Raw genomic sequence first — 23,010 nt, 5'->3', positions numbered from 1 at the left:
GGTGAACCATGTTTGCCCAAGAATTCTTTCTCCTCGGCACGGCCTGGGAGGCTTTAGTTCTTGGCCTTTTTTCCCAGCCTCATTTCTAGATTGCTTACTTCTCTTTTTATACTAGCCTTTACCCTCCCTCCAACGTTCACGTGTAGGTTCAGTTTTCTAGGGCTGATACTTGTCCTATCAGCCCATACCCAAAGTGGTTAGGGGTGGTTGTAAAAGCTGAAAAGTATTGTTCTGTCAGGCGCAGAGTATTTAATTGCAGTAATGACAGTTTTTTCCTTGTCTTTTGTCGTCATACTGTTTAGGGGTCCTTTCTCCATCAATGCGGAGGTATTCAGTTTTTCCTCAAACTGTTCCTATACCGTACTTGCCCTTTCTTTCAGGAGCGCTTTGGGATGCCGAGGACAGAATCGTCCTCGGCTATATCTCTAGGCCATTTGGACTTTCATTGTATGTCCTCGACAATGTCCCTCCTCAACTCGGGCCTTGGGCCCTAACGTAATGTGGGCCGGGGTTACAAGTTCTCTGGCCCCACATCTTTCATGCTTACAAAATTTCTAAAAAAAAAATTAAAGATCAATAGATATGTCATCAATAAATTATTTAAATTGCAAGTTTTTATAGTTTGAAATTATGTATAAAATATAAACTTATATAGATCATATAGTAAATAATATCCGATTAACACAAAATTTGACATGTGTATTAAGAGCGTAAAGAACGTACAATGCAAATGTTAGATTTTCAAAATATATAGTAATGTTTATTTTATTGAGTAAAGTTGTAGTCTTAAGTTCCATTCAATTTTGTAGTTAACTTTGTTTTATAAAGTATGTAAGAAATTTGCAAACCAATATTGTCCCAACCTTCTTCTCAACAAAATAAATAAATAAATAAATATATATATATATATATATATATATATATATATATATATATCTCTTCCAAACCTCACAAAAATACAAATTACACCTGACTTTATAAAAATATTTTTAAAGTGTGTAAGAGAAATATGGGCATATGCTTTTTTTTTCCCCTCAAAGAAGCTGTCATCATATAGGTAAATCTAAACGGTATATATGTGAGAGATATTGGCATTTAGCAAAAAAATGAAAGAAAGTGGGTGTCATTTAAAATAATAATAATAATAATAAAAAAAAAATCTGTTATTTAAAAAGGAGTGAGCTGGAGCTCTCGTGGAATACAGTACTTTTGGGCACTTTCTTGGCTTCTTGGCGTGGGAAAGGCATCAATGCCAGGTTGTTTGGTTCCAAGTCTCAGCTTATAGGTTGTTCTTCAAATACGCTACTACTACATAACAGAGAACAAAGTAGTAAGTAAGTAAGAGATTTTTTAGTTTCCATGAACATCATTTTTTTGGGCTTATCAAAAAAAGAGAAAGAAAAAGAAAAAGGAAGAGAAAGAGAACATGATTTTGCGTGCTACTAACTATTTTCTTTAATGTCAAAAGTGAGATTTAGCTTTAAAATAACGGAATAGCCTAATCATTTGTTAAGTATTCTTCACAAAAGTAGTATGCTTGCAGACTGAGAGTTACATACCATGTTTTGAAAACGACTCAAATGATATTAAAGGTAAAAAGTTTAGATGTTCCAAAATAAATTATTACTTAAATCTATAACATCAATTGTAATAATGGCTTCAATTTTACATATTTCCACTTTACATTCCTACTTTATTTTATTATTATATCAAGAATCGCGCGCTGCATTTTATCATCCAATCTAGCATCAAATCAAAAATCAAAATTTGTTCAGGTGGTAAATTGTACTCTAATTTATATTATATACACGTATTTGAGATATCTTTTCTAGTTACACCATTTTTTATTATTTATAAATGGGCCTTTTTATTTCTTTTCTTTTCTTTTCTTTTTAGAAAATTTACATACAAATATTTTAAATAATTCTGGGATTTTTAATTTTATAGATTACAGTCCCAAAAATTTTGAAACCTTCATCCATGTTTGTTATAATAAATAATGGTATAGTAATTATATCTATAGTTATAAAATGGAACATCATTGGCAAAGATACTATGGTGACAGGCGATGCTCCCGTGAGGTCTAAAGAGGAAGACGAGGAGCTTCAAAGAAGCACCAAAAAAGTTAAGGAAAACCATCGTGTGAAACCTGCACAGGAACCCCACGGTCTTGGAGTTTGGGGAGTAAGTTTTTCGTACAAAGAATCACTGGTTGAAGAGCTGCCCGGTGCTTTTGAGCAAGCTTTCGACTTCAACCATGAGATGGATTTTGATGCCATATCTGATGATGAGTTTGAGAACCTACCTTCCGAGGAAGTTGCTGTTAAACTCTCTGGGGAAAGGAAAAACAAAATCAGAGCCTCGTGGACTAGAGCCTTGATTGTTAAAGCTTTTGGGAAGTCTGTGGGTTTCCATTTCCTACACTCACGGCTGACTAGCATGTGGAAACCCTCTGGTAAGATGGACTGCATTGATCTAGGTTATGGTTTTTTCCTTATAAAGTTCTCTCTCAAGGAAGATTATGCTAGAGTCCTTAAGGGCGGTCCTTGGTTTGTGGGAGGTCATTACCTATCCATTAGAGGATGGGAACCAAACTTTAGGCTAGAGGCGACCAATCTATCCTCAGTGGCTGTGTGGGTTTGCTTGCCAGGTCTCCCCATTGAGTATTATGAACTCTTAGTCCTTAGGGATATAGGAAAAGCAATTAGACCAATCTTACACATTGACACACACACCGCTTCGGAGACCAGAGGACGTTTTGCGCGTTTATGTGTTCAGGTAAATTTTAATGATCCGTTGGTCAAGCTCGTTAAGGTTGGTGGCATAAATCAAATCATGTAGTATGAAGGCATTAGATCCCTTTGCTTCTCCTGTGGTCGAGTAGGACACAAGGCAGAGAGCTGCCTGTACATAACCCGTTCACCGGTTAATGCTGCTAGAACAAAGACTAATGTGGAAGTTCCGACGATCCAAGAAAGGCAAGAAAAAGCTGAAGGTGAGTCAAACGCTGAGGCTGAGTCTAACGCTTTTGGGCCCTGGGTTTTAGTTGCACGTAAAAGGAAACAAGGCAGGCATGCGTTGAAAGAGAGTAAGGCTGATGCCATTTTGGGGCTTCCGTCCAAAAGCCTAGTTAAGCCCATCAGGTCCCTGAGCCCACTAATATGAACCTTTTACTCTGATGTTGACCAAACTTTTGAGGCTACACGCAACAACGACATGTTTAAAGGAAGTGCGATCTGTGCAAATCACACTATCACCGAACCTAGTGGGTATTATCCAAAACCTTTGCATGCTTCCTCAAAGGGAATGAAACCGTTGTCTGCTCTGAAAGGTAAAAAAAGTATAGCCCAATTTGGGCCAAAAATGACTAAACAGAGAAGCTTGTCGGAATGGAAGTTAGTTCAATCAAAAGAATCAGAGATCACCAAGCAGAAAACCAATAGGGGGAGCTTTAGCTTCTCCGGATCGAGTTTGGAATTTAGGGAGTTCAAAGCTGGAGGCTCTTCTAAGCTCGAAGTCGTCGGCCTTGATCACATTCCTAATCAAGCAAGTCTTGATACGAAGAAGGTTGCAGCAGTGGGTGCTACGAACATAAGCATGGATCCTGGCTCTGGCTTAAAGGCACTTGACATCACTAAGCCCAATTCCACACCTCAGGAGACCATTAGACAACTGTTTGTGGAAATGGCAGAAAACCAACACATGGAGAGTTAATAAGCATAATTCGTCCATGGAAGTTGAGATCAGGAACATCTTTAAAGCTAATTTGAAGCGTATTGACCCCAAGCTCCGTTCCAAGATAGCGGATCTAGATGGAGAAGTTGAGTCACCTGATTCTTGGGATGATATGGCTCAAAGGAATCCTTGCACTAATCAGGGGGTTGATCTGACCCACTCGGGAAAGGATATGCAGGTGGACAATGGAGGTGATGCTTCTACTCACCTTATGTAATTTTTCCCTGTTGATCTTTTATATTTTTAATTTAATTATGAATATGCTAATATGGAATTGTAGGGGTGCTAGAAACCCCAACTTCTGTACTATTGTTAGTGATATGATTCGTAGGCATTGTCCTGCTATTTTGATTATTACTGAAACTAAACTGAGTGGTGACAGAGCTCAAAGAATTATAGACAGGCTCCCTCTGGATGGAGCAATTGTAGCTAATTCTCTTGGGCGGTCTGGCGGCCTTTGGCTTCTTTGAGATTTTGACCAAGTGGAATTATCTGAGTTGTCATCTACGGAGCAAGAGACTCACGCTATTGTGTCGTCCATAGCTAATGCCCCTTGGCTCCTCTCTGTCGCATACGCCAGTCCTAGATTAGTTGAGTGGAGATTTCTCTAGGAGAATTTAGAAACGGTGGCTGGTCTCCATTCTCTGTCTTGGGTCATAACAGATGATTTTAATGAGGTGCTCATGAATGGGGATATATTTGGAGGAAATGCTGTAAGTATTAGTAGAGCTCTCCATTTCCAGGATTGTTTGAATGTGTGCAACATGATTGATATGGGTTTTGCAAGGCCTCAATTCACTTGGTCTAATCATATACCTCTGACTCAGCTTGTCCAAGAGCGGATAGACAAAGTTTTTGTTAATCCTATATGGAACAACCTTCACCCTGAAGCAGCCGTTCTTCATCTGGAGAAAACACACTCGGACCATTGCCCTATTAAGTTGCTGTTTAACAGGCCTCAAGACTCTTGTGCTCCTAGACCTTTTAGATTCCAACCTATGTGGCTCTCTCACCCCTCCTTTCCTGGTGTGGTTCGTGAAGCCTGGTGCAACCCGTCTACCTTACAGCAAGCGATGAGGTCTTTCTCTGAGAAAGCTAATAGTTGGAATCGTACTCACTTTGGCAACTTGTTTCAGAAAAAGAAAATAATTCTTGCGAGGCTAAAGGGCATTCAAGAAAGTTTGGCAGTTTGTCCGAATGATCACCTTATCAATTTAGAGAAGATGTTAAGAAGTGATTTTGTAGAAGTGGCCAAGCTTGAAGAAGAATTTTGGGCAATGAAATCCAGGATCCTTTGGCTTGTTGAGGGTGATAGGAATATTTCCTTTTACCACACAGCAGCCTTGGTTCGTAGGAGAAGAAATCGCATTTTGTGCATGAAGGACAGGATGGGGAATTGGATCAATGGGGATAGAGAAATTTCAGAATTTATTAGAGAGGGTTTCGATGCGCTTTTCACTTCTGGGCTTATCTCCTCATCATTGACTAAATGGAATCCTCCTTGTTGGTCCACTTGGCTAAATGAGGCGGATGCCACAGCCATTGACAGGCCGATTTCTGATGCTAAAATTAAGGCCAGCCTGTGGGCACTCAAACCCTTCAAAGAGCCTGGTTCAGATGGCCTTCACGCTGGTTTCTTTCAACGTTTTTGGCTCCTGGTTGGAGATTCGGTGAAAAAAGAAATCCATCATATTTTCACGACAAAGGCTGCTCCCGAATACCTTAATAAGACCCTGATCACCCTTATCCCCAAAAGCAGAAATCCTGAGACTTTGAATAACTACCGCCCCATTAGTCTTTGTAACACCGTATACAAGATGGTGACAAAAATTATTGTGGCTCGGCTTAGGCCCCTGCTTCCTGATTTTATCTCTCCTTTACAGTTGGCCTTTGTCCCTGGAAGGCAAGGGATGGATAATGCGATTATCGTCCAAGAGTTGATTCACTCCATGGCAAGGAAAAAAGGTTGAGTAGGAGTGATGGCAATTAAGTTGGATTTAGAGAAAGCTTATGATCGCTTGGAGTGGAGTTTTATTAGGGATACTCCGAACCTCTATAAATTCTCGAATCGGCTTATCTCTCTGATCATGAGCTGCTTGTCTTCGTCCTCTATATCTATCCTGGTAAATGGCGGTGCTTTGGAGCCGTTCTACCCTTTTCGTGGTATCCGGCAAGGAGACCCCCTATCCCCTTATCTCTTTATTTTATGCATGGAAGTCCTTAGGGCCCTTTTAGAGGAAAAATGCAAGGCCAAGCTTTGGAATTCTGTCAAAGCTTCCCAGGGCGGTTCGGAATTCTCTCATGTCTTCTTTGCGGATGACCTCATCATGCTTTTTGCCAAAGCAGATAGGAAGAATTGCACGGCTATTAGAGATGTTCTTGACTCCTTCTGTGAGCTTTCCAGGTAGAAAATCAGCACTAAAAAGTCTCGGGTCTATTTTTCTCCAAATGTTGACCCCGAAAAGAGAACCGAGTTGGGTGAGATTCTGGGGTTCCGCTCTACTCCTACTCTTGGGAAGTACTTGGGCTTTCCCATCAAGCATTCAAGTACCCCTCAGGATTTTGGGCACATTCTTGACCGTATCAAAAGCAAATTGGCTGGTTGGAAAGCAAACCTTTTGTCCACCGCTGGCAGAGTAGTTCTGACACAATCGGTGACTTCGACAATTCTAAATTATAATATGCAATGTGTAGCTTTCCCTTCCAAAATCCTTTAAGGAATTGATAGGCTTAGCCGGAACTTCTTATGGGGTTCTTCGGAAAACAAGAAAAAACTTCACTTAATTAGTTGGGAGAAGATTACAAAATCTAAAGAAGAAGGGGGGTTAGGAATCCAAGTGGCTAAGCCGAAAAACACTGCTCTTTTAGCCAAGCTTAACTGGAGATTCAATTCTGAAAAAACATCTCTTTGGGTTAGAATCCTGTCCAAAAAATATCTTAGGCTGAGACAAGGCTCTATAAATCAAGCTTGGAAGTCTTCTTGCTCCCCAACTTGGGCAGCTTTAAAAAAAGGGCAAGCAATATTCAATAAGGGTTCTAAATGGAGTCCTGGAAAGGATAGTAGCTTATCTCTTTGGTTTGACAAATGGATGGATAAAGGTACGCTCCGAAGCCTTATCTCGGGTCCACTGAATAGGGATAAGGAGAATATCAGACTTAAGGATGTTGTTGGGTATTTTGGCTGGAATTTGGATCAAGTGTCTTTCTCTTTCCCAAAGCCAATTTTGTTAGAGATAAAGGCAACTCCCCTCTCCTTCTCATGCAAAGGAGATGATAGACTAACATGGCACTTATCTTCAAATGGTGAATTTAATTTGAAAGAAGCATACCAGCTGGCTTTAGATAAGGAGGAGAATCTGAGCAGAACTCCTTTTCCAGGTGCTTGGGTGTGGAAGATTTTATCCCTCCCTAAAGTAAAGCATTTCCTTTGGCAATGCTATCACTCTAGCATAGCTGTGAGAGCAATTCTTTATGAGAGGGGGCTGGGAATCCCGCCGGTCTGCCCAGTTTGCAATGCCAAACCTGAGACCATTGTCCATGCTCTTCATGACTGCCCAAAAGCTAGATGTTTTTGGAATTCCCTTCTGCCTCCTATGCCTCCAAATCTCTTCTTTGGTATACCATTAGTGGAATGGTTGAAAATCAATTGCAGAAGCTCTTATATTAGCACCATATCTGAAATGAGGTGGGGAACGATTTTTCCTATGGCTGTGTGGATTCTTTGGCTGCACAGAAATAGTATTGTTTTTGGTAGAACAGGTCTGCAACGTAATCTTTTAGATGAAACCTTGGCTAGAACAGTTGAGGTAGCTTATTTGGTTAGCAATGGAAGCAAAAACACTAGTCGAAATAAAATCCAGGTGAGGTGGCTGCATCCTCCGAGTAATTGGTTCAAGTTAAATTCGGATGGTTCATCTAGGGGCAATCCAGGTTTGGCTGGCGGTAGAGGCCTCATTCGTAATGACAAGGGTGGGTGAAAGGGTATGCCCGAGCCATTGGTATCACGACTAGTGTAGCTGCGGAATTGTGGGCTTTATGGGATGGCATCAGGCTCTGCATCACTCCCAAGCTTCCTGCAGTGGAGATAGAGTTGGATGCCAAGGTGGTCATTAATTTAGTGAGGAAAGATTCTTGCGATCTTAACAGCCTAGGTGCTCTTGTGGCTGATTGCAAAGAAGTGCTGAAGGAAATTCCTTATGTCAAAGTTTTGCATTGTTTCAGAGAAGCCAATAAATGTGCAGATAACTTAGCTAGGAGGGGTGCTATGTTGGAGCAAGATTTTATTGTTTTTATCCATCCTCCCACAGAGGTGGAGCTGCTTATTAATCTAGATGTTGTGGGCACCATGTACGATCGTTTTGTTTCCTCTGCTCTAGAGGTTGTTTAGTTTGTTAATGAAATTTCCTACTTACCAAAAAAAAAAAAAAAAATGGAACATCTGTTTATTTATTATATTATTTCTATATTTATATTCTAATAAATATATATATATATATATTGTAAGGACTCAATTTGTAACGATCCTAAACTAGTATTGGATTCGTACGTTAAAGGCCCAAACAATAAAATTTGTAGAGCGAGGGTTGAAAGGCTAAGCCTTGGTCACTGGACAGTGGTTCGTCATGGTTTCTATAGCAATTTGCACAAGGGTGAACCTGGCGTGTCTAACAATACTTTTTTCCGATACGTCCTGAGTGGCTTCGGTCCTTAGACCTCGTCCGAGGAGCTTCATGTTCTTATTATTCTCCTTTTTTAGGGCTCCATGGTCTGGGAGACGATTTGTCCCCGCCCTCCCTGAATTGCTTCTCTTTCCTTTTTATACTAACCTTTACCCTTCCTCCAATGTCCACGTGTAGGTTTAGCGTTCCAGGGCCGATACTTGTCCCATCAGCCCATACCCAAAGTGGTTGAGGGTGGTTGTAAAAGCTGAAAAGTATTGTTCTGTCAGGTGCAGAGTATTTAATTGCAGTAATGGCAGTATTTCCTTTGTCATTTGTCGCCAAATTGTCCAAGGGTCATTTCTCCATCGATGTGGATGTGTTAGGCTTTTCCCTAAACTGTTCCTATACCGTTCTTGCCCTTTCTTTCAGGAGCGCTTTGGGATGCCGAGGACAGAATCATCCTCAGCTATATCTCAAGGCTATTTGGACTTTCATTGTATGTCCTCGGCAATGCCTCTTCTCGGCTCAGGCCTTGGGTCCTAATATAAAGTGGGCCGGGGTCACAAATTCTCTGGCCTTACATATATTATTAAGAATAATAATTATTAGTATTATTTTACATTAATAATATTATTATTAAATATTGTGTGTGTTAAAATACTTAGTATTTAAAATATATATATATTCAAAATAATAATGTATTATTATAATGTATAATGAATAATATTATTTTGAATTATGAATGTCGTTTCCTTAGGTTATGACAAGATTTGCCATCCGCTTGTTGGCTTTTTGGAATGGGCACTTTTAGGCTTTCGTCCGGTTAGGGTGAAAACAATAAGAATAGAATACTTTTGGTGAAATTTTTTGTGAAAATTTGATATTTTTCATTGTTTGATTAACTAGGAAAAACAAGAAGGAAAATGGTGGGACCTAGGTGTCACTTGTGCCTATCAAATTGTTTTATTCTCAAATTAGGGAGAGAGAAAATAAGGGTGAAAATGGATAGTCAAGTTAAAATGATTCAATTGCCCTTCCCACATCACTTTTTTATTTTACTTTCCCTGCCCACCAACTATCATGTTTGTCTTATTTGGTTATTTCCACCCATTTTTAGTAAATTTATATAAATTATATTTTTCATCTTCTCATTCTTCTTCTCAACCAAATAAAAAATATATATATATTTATTTGTCATCCTTCTAACCAAACACATATCATGAAAAAGTAAAACATTTTATCTCATTCCACTTTTCCATTCTCACTAAGGATGATAAAATGACTCACTCTACATGACATGACCCACCATGCCTCACCCCCCAACCCCAAGTGGATGTTTTGCTAGTCCCACCTGTCTTAACCTGCCCCAAATCTCTCTCTCTCTCTCTCTCTCTCTATATATATATATATATATATAATTTATTTATTTAACTTATTTATACATAATAATGTAAAAAATTTGTTATATATAACCTAATTATAATATTTTATTTTATATACATATTATAGATTATCTTTAAAACATTTTAAGTTCTTGCTGTCACACTTTCCCTTTATATCTCATCTTTATCTTATCCATGTCGGAGCAATCTTGTTAGGATTAGTAAAACATCTTCTATCAACTTAAACTCGCCCTACCCCACTACTACCTCACATGAGTTTCTTCTGCCCTGACCCAACCCTGCTTTTCCCCAATGCCATCCCTAAATTCCTCACAACCAAATGGAACATTAAATATACGACAGGGTTGACACTTGGAAGGTTGTTCCTTTGTGCAGATATTGACTATCTGAAAAGAACTCAAATTTGAAGACAATGAACTGTTAGTGTTGAGGTTGAGAATTTTTATTTTTTATGCACCGTACATGAGTGGGATTATGCTTGACATCGTTTTTAGATTCCATTAATCACCTGAATTTCAGAGGTTGAATTCTTCACCTTTTGCCTTTTTCTTTTTGGCTTGTATAATTCTCACATACTAGACTTGCCGGCCTTTTTTTGTTTTCTAATGAATTTTATTTACTTGTCATAAGATTATCGTGTGCGCAAAAGTCCCATTTACCCTTGCAAATAACAACACATCACCATCAAATTAAAGAAAAAGAAAGATTAGTATTATCTATTATTTATAATACTAGAAGTCATAATAAAAAAATGGACTTCTTATGTGCCTTAACTCGTAATCATTGCCATTTTTTGGTATATTTGAGAATTTGAGTACTTCCATAGCATTATCTCTTTCATGTGCATCCCCTGCAATTCTAGAACTACCAAATGTAACATGGCAGGCATTTTAGGTCATCCATTGCCAAGCATTTGCTTTTCCCATAATAGAGCTTATTTCAAACTAAAGCATGTTTTAGGTCATCCATTTCTGTATTATTTAGATTTCAGACTGTTAATGCTGAGCTAATTTTCCTAATTGTTTCCTTTATTATTTATCTTTCAAATTTGGTTTTTTCTCAGATTGCTAAGATTTGTCATATGTGCAACTGGTCCTGTCCTGTCTCATATGTAAATGAGAGAAATTGATGACAAACTAACCATTTGCATTGAAAAAGATAACCATTTGGTTTCAGTCTAGAAGCATTGCCTGGAGACTCTAAAAGCTCTTCACAGCTCTTGATGGTCTTTTGTGGGCAGAACCTGTACCTAAGTTTGGCCCTTTTTCAAAAAGAAAATGACAAAGGGGCACCCTTCACAGGTAAGAAATGCTAAGACATAACTGATCTCTTCTCTACATTTACATAGAAAGAGATTAACATTGAGAAAATAAGGTGTTAAGTCAGCTGGTGAGCTCCTCCATCAAACCCTGTTATCAAAGGGATAAGATGGAAGGTTAGAAGAACTCACAAAAACCATTCTGCTATGAGAATTCAAGTTTAAAGTTACCGCAGACAACCCACCCTTGAAATAAATTGCTCAGCGTCAGTTCGTTTAAGAAAGTGCACTGAGTGTCGAGCAAAATTGGTTGTCTTATCGTCACTTAGTACCACACCAATATCGTCAAGGACTCTCACCTGGATGTAGGGATCTTTGGGTGGCACCATATCCTGTCAAAGAAAACATATAGGTATTACTTTTGAGGTGCAGAATCAATCTATATAAATAATTCTTAAAAAAAAAAAAAAAAAAAAATCAGAATATGGATACTTCCAACTCTGTAGCATTGATAATCCCATAATATAAATTTTAATTTGCCTATTTTTGTGTGTGTGTGAGAGAGAGAGAGAAAGAGAGGTTACCACAGTCAAATCAAGGTCAAGTCTCGACATATAGGATTGCAAAGTTCCAGCATGTTTCTTAAAATAGTCTTCCTCTGTGTGACTGAGCTTCTCTTGAATTTCTTGAGGAAGCACAGGCCCTACTTTCCATATCAAACTTCATATAGTTTCTGCTCAGTTGTACCTGCATGGTTGTCAATACCATATCCATACCCATGATAACTGGTGAAGATGATGAACCTCCAACAAAAGAGGAAGCTAGAAAAGGTTGGCACATAAAAAATAAATGGCAAGAAAGAAATAGTTACACACATGCCATTAGACAGTGCTTATTGCGAACTAAAGAAAGGTGGTGGATGAGCGCTCCATAGTGATCTGCATTTCTAGTTGTTTGCACATCCAATCCTTCTTCCTGCATTTTTCTGTGGTAATATAAAGTCGTATGAGGCTTATGGGCCAAACCAAACCAAACTGATGTTAATATATCATTGCATATGAAAATGGTAATAGAGTAGTAGCCGTATGCAATAATAGTCAATGAATGAAAAGGAATTCCCAAAAATAAATTCCAGCCGAATGAGTTACCAGAATTTTCAAATTGCCAACTAGCTAAGAAAACAATCCCCACCCACCCCCACCCCCAAAAACGATAATAATAAAAATAACTCAGCTGCTATGCAAAATTGTCCCATGGTTGCGACTTAGCCACGCACACACAAAAAAAGGAGCTAATTCTCTCTTATAGAAGGAGAAATTTCGGGGTTAAGCTCATTGGAGAGGATGTTTTTGATAAGAACTTGCTAGAATATGAATATGAATTGTGGAAAAGTAAGAATGGTGAATGGGAATAGTAGTTGTTGTAGGCCACTTCAAGGGGACCTAGACCTCCATAGAGAAAGAGAGAGATTAAGAGAGAGAGAGAGAGAGATGCACTAAGAAATTGGTTTAGTCTTCATTGATATCTAATGTTGAATTACAATTATGTATTTATAGGAAACTAGCTCTAATCTCATTGGCCCACATGACTTAAGATAATTGGCTAGTTAATTAAACATGTGCTCTATGAATTAACCATGTGTTAAATGAGCTACATGTGCTCAAATCCTAACTAACCCATCCTAATCTCAACTAAGTAACTAACTAAAGGGGTTATAACAACTATAAGGAGATTACAAGGCATATGACATAATTTGGGGTTCCTATCAATTTTGGATCCTAGAGTGCTACTCCCTTTTATGTATCATCTAATTTGACTATTTTAAAGAATTATCCAACAGTTATCTATGTATGCATCAAATATGCATAGATATGCTAATATGTATGCTTGTACATGTCCATGCAACTATATGCACATTTGAGTGCGTCTTGGAAACACGTTTATATTTGCTAGTTGAAAAGTTAGAAGAAAACATTAGAGATCAGCAAGGGAAGGTGCTTCTTAAAATTATTAGACCTATGTTTAGCATTTTTTACTTAAGTTCAACCCTAAAATCTGGAGTTCTAGGAATTTTGGATCCACATCAACACTTAGTGGGAGCAAATAATGGAGAAAAATTAGCCTCTGATTCATTATCCAAGAAATTAAAGCAGAAGCCGCACACTATTTAGGAGGAATCTGTCACTATAACTAAGGCTTTTATCGCTATATTACAAGAAAAGTAACCTCAAAGCCGGCAAACCACATGCAGGAACAAGGATATCCAAGCAAAAGATGACATATAATATATATCATTTACTGGAACAGTATTGCAAAGGTAAAAATATAAGAATAAAGAAACCCAAAAATAAATAGATAAATAAAAAGTGAGCAAACCAGGAAAATAGCATCACCTTATCAAGGACTGAAGCTCGAGGTGATGCTGACTACATTCTGCAATTACTTGATCAAACAGGTCGCTCTACAAGATCATAGTAAAAGAGAGAGTCAAGTTAGAGGTAGCATGACAACGGAATTGAAGGGGGAGAGAGACAGTTGTCGATGGTAATGTTAAATCCTGAGGGAAAGTAGAAAATGAGATAGGGGATGCACCATGTATCAAGATAAAAGTTTCAAAATATTTTATCAAAAGACACTAGGGAAAAATGATCAATAGATAATCTGAGTTTTGCCACACTTGGGCGTCAAAAGTGTTACCACACGACATAGATCGCCATGTCATGTAAAAGAAAACAAGTGGGCTTATGAAGCAAGTATGGCCCCAAGGCTTAAAAAATTGGAGACAAGAAAGTGAGAAAGATCCAATTTCAAGGAAAACATTTATTTTCTTCTGTTCAAAGAACAATGTAAAACTAGAAGATCAAGTTCTAAGTCCCCCTTCTCAAAAAAAAAAAAAAAAGTTCCAAGTCCCCAATGAATTTTCAAACATTATTAAGAAAGATAACATTCAACAAAGAGTGCACTTATCATTCAGGCGACAACCATTAACAAGATCCTGTATGTTTTGCAAAATGCTATGTTCTAATTTAAGAGAAATTATAAAACACCAAAGATTATGGCCAAAAGAAATCTACAGATATGGAATTTATCTAAATTAAATATATCCAATAAAAGGTTAAGTTATAGACCAAAAAGGAAAAAATCGCACAAAATGAAGTAATATTGTTTTGGAACCAATAGCACCAAGCACCTACCCATTAATAAAGCTATGCTAACAAACAAACCATGTACCATCAAATTTTGAATAATTTTCAAAAAGAAAAACAGGGTGCAGTGGGGTTCACTAGTACTACTTTGGATTTTGACGTGAGTGTCAATTAAGTCCTTGGACTTTCAATTTGAATAATTAATCCCCTAAACTTTAGGTTTGTGACAAATCAAACCTTCTATTAATCTTTTCTGCTAAAACCTGATGAATTTATCATGTGATATGCATATGGTGATAGTGGTATTTTTAAATTATTGACAAGAAGGTAGAAATTATGTGCACATCACTTGATTAAACCATGAATTTTCAACAACAATTAAAATTCACAGCCACAAATCACCAAATTTTGATGAACAGAAACATACCCACCAGATAAATTTATAAAAATTTCCCAAAATATACTCCATCCTCCCATTTCCAAAAGCTTTGTATTCATTAGGACACGAAATAACCAAAATCTTTTGCTATGCTAGCTAAGCATAAAAAAATTAAAAAAAAAAAAAAAAAAAAAAAAACAAGCTCCAGGACTTACATTGTAAGGAGTGAGCTGCCCCTTTTCACCAGTTGCAAGTTCTTTCACCAGCTGGCATGCCTTTCTCCCATACATATTTCAATTCAAAGAAAAAACCAACCCTCCTAGTCTTCAAATCTGCCAGAACTATCCCTCATAAACCTACACTCATTGAAACATTTCGTCAAACAATTGTTATGCACATGAAGAAATAAAAAATTACAACATCCACAATGCCAAAAACCCAGAACATAAATACAGGCATACAAAAGTACATACAAGCAGACATACAGAAACACATCCATTTTGTGCATATATGGTGAACTTGAAGCGAAAGGATCTGGATTTTTTTGGGACTGGTAAACCGTACAAAGGTAGGAGAGAGACTGAGAAATGGAAGTCTTCCTGTTTCAGTGTTTGCTGGGATAGAAAAATTAGAGAGAAAGTGAAGAAAATTATTGAGAGATAATCCCTATGTAAAGTCGCTACTCTAGTTCAATGGCTTTGGCGGTTTTTTTTTTTTTTACACAATAATTTATTTTTAAAACTTTTTTTTTTTTTTTGAGAAGATAAAACAATTTAACTTGAGCAATATACTAAGGTTATTCTATATAAACAGAGGGTTTTACTAATATAGTAATATATATCAAATTACTATAACAAATTACAATATATATCAATAATGATTTTTTTTTTTTAGAAATATTAATAATGAAAATTTTAGCTTTTCTTCCAACAAATTCAGACATACTTTTTGACCTATACTGGAGAAAATTATTCGTTCCAACTTCCAAATTCCAATCATACAAAATAACATTAATCTTTTGATCAATAAAACGAAAAACAACATTAATCATTGTTGGATATATCTCAACCATTTACTTTTGTGATTAAAAAAAAAAAAGAACAATATACAGATCTAAATATAAGCAATAACACAAATATATGCGATAGGCAAAAGCAATAAAAAGATATTGTATATATAAGAAGAAATCTACAAATAATTAAAAACTCACAGACCAAATGCGTGAAGGTTGAATGATAAAAATCAAGTCTTGTATTTGACACAATCTTTTTAAAGCATATTTTGCCCCTCATACAATTTGTGGTGCTTTGAAACTCACAGACGTCTACCTCCAAAGATAAAATGATCTACAGTATGGAGAAAAAGTACACTAATTCCATACTCTACAAACTAATCTATGTCTCTTTCTCTCTCTTTGACTTAAATGAATGCACAAAATATTTTCTCTCTGGAAGAGTTTCTTAAAAGTTGTTTTTCATGAATGAGGGACTATGAATATATATGTTACTGAAAAGACACATTGTTTCAGAAATAACTGTTGTATACATACTTATTGACTCAAAAAATAATAGTAAACTATTATTATTAATTTGACAAAAGGAGCCAGTCCACACATGCCTAAAGCCCAACCCAATGTCCAACCCAAAACTCATATTCTCTATCATTTCTTATGTGGGATTCAAGAATTCTCACCACTTCAATATCATGTTCAAGTTGACACATTAGGAGTCAATTTCTTATTCACTCTATGATATTTATCTAACAATCTATTGATTCTAATTACTATCAAACGTACATTTCAATATATATATATATATATATATATATATATATATACACTAATTTGATTTTATGATTTAAATTCATTTTAATAGATTAGATAAATAAATAATAAGTTAAATTACTAATTTGATTTTCCAATTGTGGAGTAACGTTTAATTTAGGCTCTCAACTATTAATTGTGCCACTATGGTCTCTCAATTTCCAAACTCATATCAATTTCATCCTATTCAACTAATAACCTTTAACTTGAAAAAAAAAATGAAATTTAATTAATTAGTAGTTGAGTTACATCCCTAAAATTTGGGAATGTTTGGATTTTACATCTTGAAGTTTCAAAATTTGGATTTTATCTCCTGAAGTTTTTTTTTTTTTTTTTTTTTTTTTTTTTTTTTGGTAAAAAGGAATTTCATTAACAAACTAAAGAGCCTCTAAAGAGGAGGTTACAAACCGGTCATACAAAGTGCCCATGGCATCTAGACTAATAAGCAGCTCCACCTCTGAAGGAGGGTGGATAAAAATAACAAAATCTTGGTCTAAAAGAGCACCTCGCCTAGCTAAGTTGTCAGCACACTTATTGGCTTCTCTGAAGCAGTGTTTGAGTCTAACAAAAGGAATCTTCTTCAGCCCCTCTTTGCAATCAGCCACAAGCGCATCAAGACTGTTCAGGTTGTTGGAATCTTTCCTCACTAAATCAATGACCACCTTGGCATCCAACTCTATTTCCACAGCTAGCAGCTTGAGAGCAATGCAAAGATGAATGCCATCCCGTAAAGCCCAAAGCTCTACAGCAACACTAGTCGTGATACCAATGGCTCGGGCATACCCTTTCACCCACTCACCCTTCCCATTACGGATAAGCCCTCCACCGCCAGCCAAACCTGGATTTCCCCTTGCCAAACCATCAGAATTTAATTTAAACCAATTACTCGGGGGATTCAGCCACTTCACCTGAATTTTGTTTCTAATTGTGGAATGATTCCCATTACTCATCAAATATGCTACCTCAGCTGCTTTTGCCAAAGTTTCATCCAAAAGACTTCGTTGCAGCCCTGTATTACCAAAAACAATTCTATTTCGGTGCAGCCAAAGGATCCACACAACCATAGGAAAAATTGTACCCCACTCCATCTCAAAAATAGCGCTAATCCGAGAACTTCTGCTGTTGATTTTCAGCCATTCAACAAGAGGCATGCCAAAAAAGATATTCGGAGAAATGGGAGGCAGCAAAGAATTCCAAAAACACTTGGCTTTGGGACAATCTCTTAAGGCATGAATAATGGTCTCTGGCTCAGTGTTACAAACAGGGTAGTCCGGAGGTATTTCCAATCCCCTTGCATTAAGGATAGCTTTCACAGCAATGCTATGATGGCAACATTGCCAAAGGAAATGCTTGACTTTTGGAAGGGCTAAAATCTTCCACACCCAAGCCCTTGGGACAGAATATCTACTACAAATATCATCCTTATTAATTGCCAACTGGTAAGCTCCTTTCAACTTAAACTCGCCATTTGGAGAATAATGCTAGGTAAGTCTATCCTCATGATGGCAAGAGAAGGAGAGGGGAGTTGCCTTCATCTCCAAAAGAATGGAGGCCGGGAAAGAGAAGGATAAATGCTCCAAATTCCAACCAACATACCCAACAACATCCTTAAGTTTTATATTTTCCTCATCCTTATTCAGAGGGCCCGAGATAAGGCATCGGAGGGTACCTTTGTCCATCCATTTGTCGAACCAAAGGGATAAGCTACTATCTCTTCCAGGAATCCATTTAGAGCCTTTGCTGAAAATATCATTTCCTTTTCTAAGGGCTGTCCAGGTTGGGGAACACAAGGAAGGCCAAGCTTGGGTTCTAAAAACACGCCTCGGCTTGTGATATTTCTTGGTGAGGACTCTGACCCAAAGAGATGATTTTTCAAAATTAAGCTCCAGTTCAGTTTAGCTAAAAGGGCAGTGTTTTTCGGTTTTGTCGTTTGAATTCCAAGACCCCCATTTTCCTTAGACTTTGTAACCTTCTCCCAACTAATAAGGTGGAGCTTTTTCTTGTTTTTCGAAGAACCCCATAAGAAGTTTCGGCTAAGCCTGTCAATTCCTTGGAGAATTTTGGATGGAAGAGCCATACATTGCATAGTGTAATTTGGGATTGTCGAAGTAACCGACTAAGTCAGGACAACTCTGCCTGCAAGAGATGAAAGGTTTGCTTTCCAACCAGCCAACTTGCTTTTAATACGGTCCAGAATGTGCCCAAAATCCTGAGGAGTACCAGAATGCTTTAAGGGAAAGCCCAAGTATTTCCCAAGAGTATGGGTGGAGCGGAATCCCAAGATCTCACACAACTCAGATCACTTATTAGGATCAACATTCGGAGAAAAATAGACCCAAGACTTTTCATTGCTGATTTTCTGTCCCGATAGCTCACAAAAGGAGTCGAGCACCTCTCTAATAGCTATGCAATTCTTCCTATCAGCTTTGGCAAAGAGCATGAGATCATCCGCAAAGAACACATGAGAGAATTCCAGACCACCTTGAGAAGCTTTGACAGAATTCCATAGCTTAGCTCTGCATTTCTCCTCTATTAAGGCCCCAAGGACTTCCATGCATAAAATAAAGAGATACGGGGAAAGGAGATCTCCTTGTCGGATTCCTCGAAAAGGGTAGAACAACTCTAAAGCTCCACCATTAACAAGGATAGAAATGGAAGACAAAGACACGCAACTCATAATCAAAGAGACAAGACGGCTAGGGAATTTGTAGAGGTGAAGGGTATCTCTAATGAAGCTCCACTCCAATCTCTCATAAGCTTTCTCTAAATCTAGCTTTATTTCCATGACACCACCACGGCCTTTTTTTCTTTCCATGGAATGGATCAACTCTTGGACGATAATCGCATTATCCACCCCTTGCCTCCCCGGAACAAAAGCCGACTATAAAGGAGAAATTAAATCTGGCAGTAAGGGCCTAATCCGAGCCACAATTATTTTGGTCACCATCTTATAAATGGTGTTACAAAGACTAATTGGGCGATAATTATTCAATGACTCCGGGTTTCTGTTTTTAGGGATAAGAGTGATGAGGGTCTTGTTAAGGAACTCAGGAACAACCCTTGACATGAAGATGAGCTTGATTTCTTTTTTAACCGATTCTCCAACTAGAAGCCAAAATCGTTGAAAAAAACTAGCGTGCAGACCATCCGGACCAGGCGCTTTAAAAGGTTTAAGTGCCCACAAACTGGCTTTAATTTCAGCATCAGTAACCGGTTTGTCAATATTCATGGCATCCACCTCATTAATACAGGTGTGCCAGCAGGGGGTTTCCATTCAGCCAAGGTAGAGACAGTAAGACCAGAAGTGAAGAGTTCCGAGAAACCTTCTCTAATGAATTCTGAAATTTCTCTATCGCCATTAATCTAATTACCCATCCTGTCTTGCATACACACAATGCGATTTCTTCTCCTGCAAACCAAAGTTGCGGTGTGATAAAAAGAAGTATTTCTATCCCCCTCAACAAGCCAGAGGATCCGGGATTTCATCGCCCAAAATTCTTCTTCAAGCTTGGCAACCTCCGCAAATTCACTTCTTAACATCTTTTCTAAGTTGATAAGGTGAGTATTCGGACTAGCTGCCAGACTCACTTGGATGCCCTTAAGCCTTGCAAGCACTCTATTCTTTCTCTGGAACAGATTGCCAAAATGAGATCTATTCCAAATCCTTGCTTTCTCAGAGAAGGATATAACTGCCTGTTGCAGGGTTGAAGGGTTGCTCCAAGCGTCACGGACAACACCAGGGAAGGAAGGGTGAGAGAGCCACATAGGTTGAAATCTAAAAGGCCTAGGGGTGCTGGTGTCTTGAGGCCAATTAAACAGCAACTTAATTGGGCAATGGTCAGAGTGGGTTTTCTCCAAATAAAGAACAGCCGCTTCAGGGTGAAGGTTATTCCAAACAGGATTAACAAAGACTCTGTCAATTCGTTCTTGAACGAGCTGAGCCAATGGTCTATGATTAGACCAGGTGAAACGAGGCCCTGCAAATCCAATATCAATCATATTACACATATTCAGACATTCCTGGAACTAGAGCGCTCTGCTAATACTGACGACATTTCCTCCCAATTTATCTCCATTCATTAGAACCTCATTGAAGTCGCCTGCAATGACCCAAGGCAGAGAATGGAGGCTAGCCACAGTTTCTAAATTTTCCCAAAGCAATCTTCGCTCAGCCAATCTAGGACTGGCGTAAATGGCAGAGAGAAGCCAAGGAGGATTAGCTGTAGATGAAACAAGAGCATGAATCTCTTGCTCAGTAGACGACAACTCGGATAATTCCACTTGATCAGAATCCCAAAGAAGCCACAATCCGCCAGATCGCCCAAAAGAATTAGCAACAATTGCCCCATCCAGAGGAAGCCTGTCTATAATTCTTTTAGCTCTGACACCACAAAGTTTAGTTTCGCTAATGATCATAATAGCAGGACAATGCCTACGAACCATATCACTCACATTATTACAGAAATTGGGGTTGCTAGCACCCCTACAGTTCCAAATAAGCATATTCATAATTAATCTAAATAAATAAAGGAACAAAAGGGAAAATTTACAGAAGATGGTTAGACACATCACCTCCTTTGTCCACTTGCATATACTTTCTGATTGGTTTAGATCAACCCCCTAGTGATTGGAAGAGATCCCAAGATCCAAATCGTCATACACTTCGGGTAGCAAAGCCTCACCATCTCTATCTGCATTCTTAGAATGAATCTTGGGATCAATTCGCTTCAAATTTGCTTTAGAAATATTTCGGATCTCAACATCCATAGATGAGGATTGGTTGGACCCCTCCTTGTGCATGTTTGTTGAAATTTCAACGAGCGGTGGTCTATCCGCCTCCTGAGGTGTGACAATATTTTTATTGTTGTCTTCAGCTTTAAAGCAAACCCCAGAGTCCACATTCATAATCACTTCTTCCACCGCTGCCATCTTCTCCGAATCAACCCTCAAAGGATGGGAAAAGGGATTGAGGCAATCAACTACGGGCTTAGACGAACCTCCAGCTGTGAACTCCTTAACTTCCACACGAAACTGAAGCTACCTTGATGAATCTTCTGCTTAGTGGTCTCCGATTCCATATTTTTGATGATCTTCCATTCAGTTGAGTTTTTCTGTCTAGTCACACTCTGCCTAGCCTGAACCATACCCTTTTTCCCTTTCGGGATATACCTCGATTTCAACTCCTTGGAGTTAACGTGTGAAGACTTTAAATTAGACCCCAAAGGTACTTCGATAGTGCGATCTGCACAGATCGCACTACCAACGGTCACGTCACTGTTGCGTGTAAGCTCAGCAAAAGGTTCAACCTCAGTGTATAGGAATCGGCTTGGTGGGCTCAAAGCCCTGTTGGGCTTATGGCAGATAGTCCCAAAGAAGCTTCAGTCTGGTTTGTTTTCACCGCGTGCCTGCTTTGTTTCCTTTTTCATGCTACCAATACCCAGGGCCCAAAAGCGCTCGGTTCAGATTCATCTTTTTCCCGCGAATCCTGGCTCGTCATGCTTTCATATATGGTCTTCGCCATGGCAGATTTTTCCAGTGATTTTGTTGTGTAAGGAAAACCTTCTGCCTTGTGTCCAACTCTACCACAAGAAAAACAAAGAGAACTGATGCCCTCATACTGCACAGGTTGATCAATACCACCGACCTTAACAAGCTTAACTATTGGTTCATCAAAATTAACTTGAACACAAATTCGCATAAACCGGCTTCTGGACTCCGAAGCGGTGTGTGTGTCAATGCGCAAAACTGGCCCAATCGCTTTCCCTATATCCCTTAAGACCGATAACTCATAGTACTCAATGGGCAAGCCTGGTAAACGGACCCACACAGCAACAGAAGAGAGGTTTGCATTCTCTGGTCTAAAGTTTGGTTCCCATCCTCTAATGGATAGGTAGTGACCTCCCACAAGCCAAGGACCACCCTTAAAAACTCTTGCATGATCCTCCTTGAGTGAGAACTTAATAAGGAAAAAACCATATCCTAGATCGATACAGTCCATCTTCCCTGAAGGTTTCCACATGCTAGTCAGTCTTGAGTGTAGGAAATGAAAGCCCACAGACTTACCAAAAACTTTAACAATCAAAGCTCTAGACCACGAGGCTCTGATTTTATTCTTCCTTTCCCCAGAGAGCTTAACAACAACTTCCCCAAGTGGTAGGTTAACAAACTCATCATCAGATGTAGCATCAAACTCCATCTCATGATTGAAGTCAAAAGCTTGTTTGAATGCACTAGGCAACTCTCCAATTAGTGTTTCTTTATACGAAAAACCCTCACCAGTGCCAAGGTCATGGGGTTCTTGCACAAATTTCCCACGATGGGCTTCCTTAACTTTCTTTGTGCTTCTTTGAAGCTCCTCATCTTCCTCTCTAGACCTCACAGGAGAAACGCCTACCATGAGAGACACTTACTTGTGCCAATAAGAGATTCTTACTTCATATTTCTCTAACTCAACATGCCATAGAGCACTTGCATAAGTGGGTATTCTCCTTAAGTTTTAGGTGTTTGGATTTTACACCCTAACATTTTAAATTTTGGATTTTACTCCATAAAGTTTGTGGGTGTCAGATTTAACACTCTCAAATTGTGAAATTTCAGGGTGTAAAA

At 38.4% G+C, this 23,010-nt stretch overlaps 2 protein-coding genes across 2 annotated transcripts; both read right to left on the bottom strand.

Moving 5' to 3' along the window:
- Positions 1-10,924: 10,924 nt before the first annotated feature.
- LOC126733359 (uncharacterized) lies at positions 10,925-15,285 on the bottom strand. The gene is given in 7 exon segments (XM_050436617.1): positions 10,925-11,208; positions 11,303-11,449; positions 11,642-11,804; positions 11,929-12,042; positions 13,451-13,518; positions 14,798-14,938; positions 15,056-15,285. Coding segments are annotated over 6 exon segments (594 nt in total). The 5' UTR covers positions 14,873-14,938; positions 15,056-15,285; the 3' UTR covers positions 10,925-11,181.
- A 6,541-nt stretch (positions 15,286-21,826) lies between these two features.
- LOC126690035 (uncharacterized) lies at positions 21,827-22,801 on the bottom strand. Its single transcript, XM_050385177.1, has one exon. It carries the CDS (start codon positions 22,799-22,801, stop codon positions 21,827-21,829), a length of 975 nt encoding a protein of 324 aa, XP_050241134.1.
- Between the last annotated feature and the right edge of the window lie 209 nt (positions 22,802-23,010).

This window comes from Quercus robur, chromosome 6, assembly GCF_932294415.1.
Source record: "Quercus robur chromosome 6, dhQueRobu3.1, whole genome shotgun sequence".
Classification (NCBI taxonomy): Eukaryota; Viridiplantae; Streptophyta; class Magnoliopsida; order Fagales; family Fagaceae; genus Quercus; species Quercus robur.
This window is presented reverse-complemented; position numbering and strand designations above follow the sequence as displayed.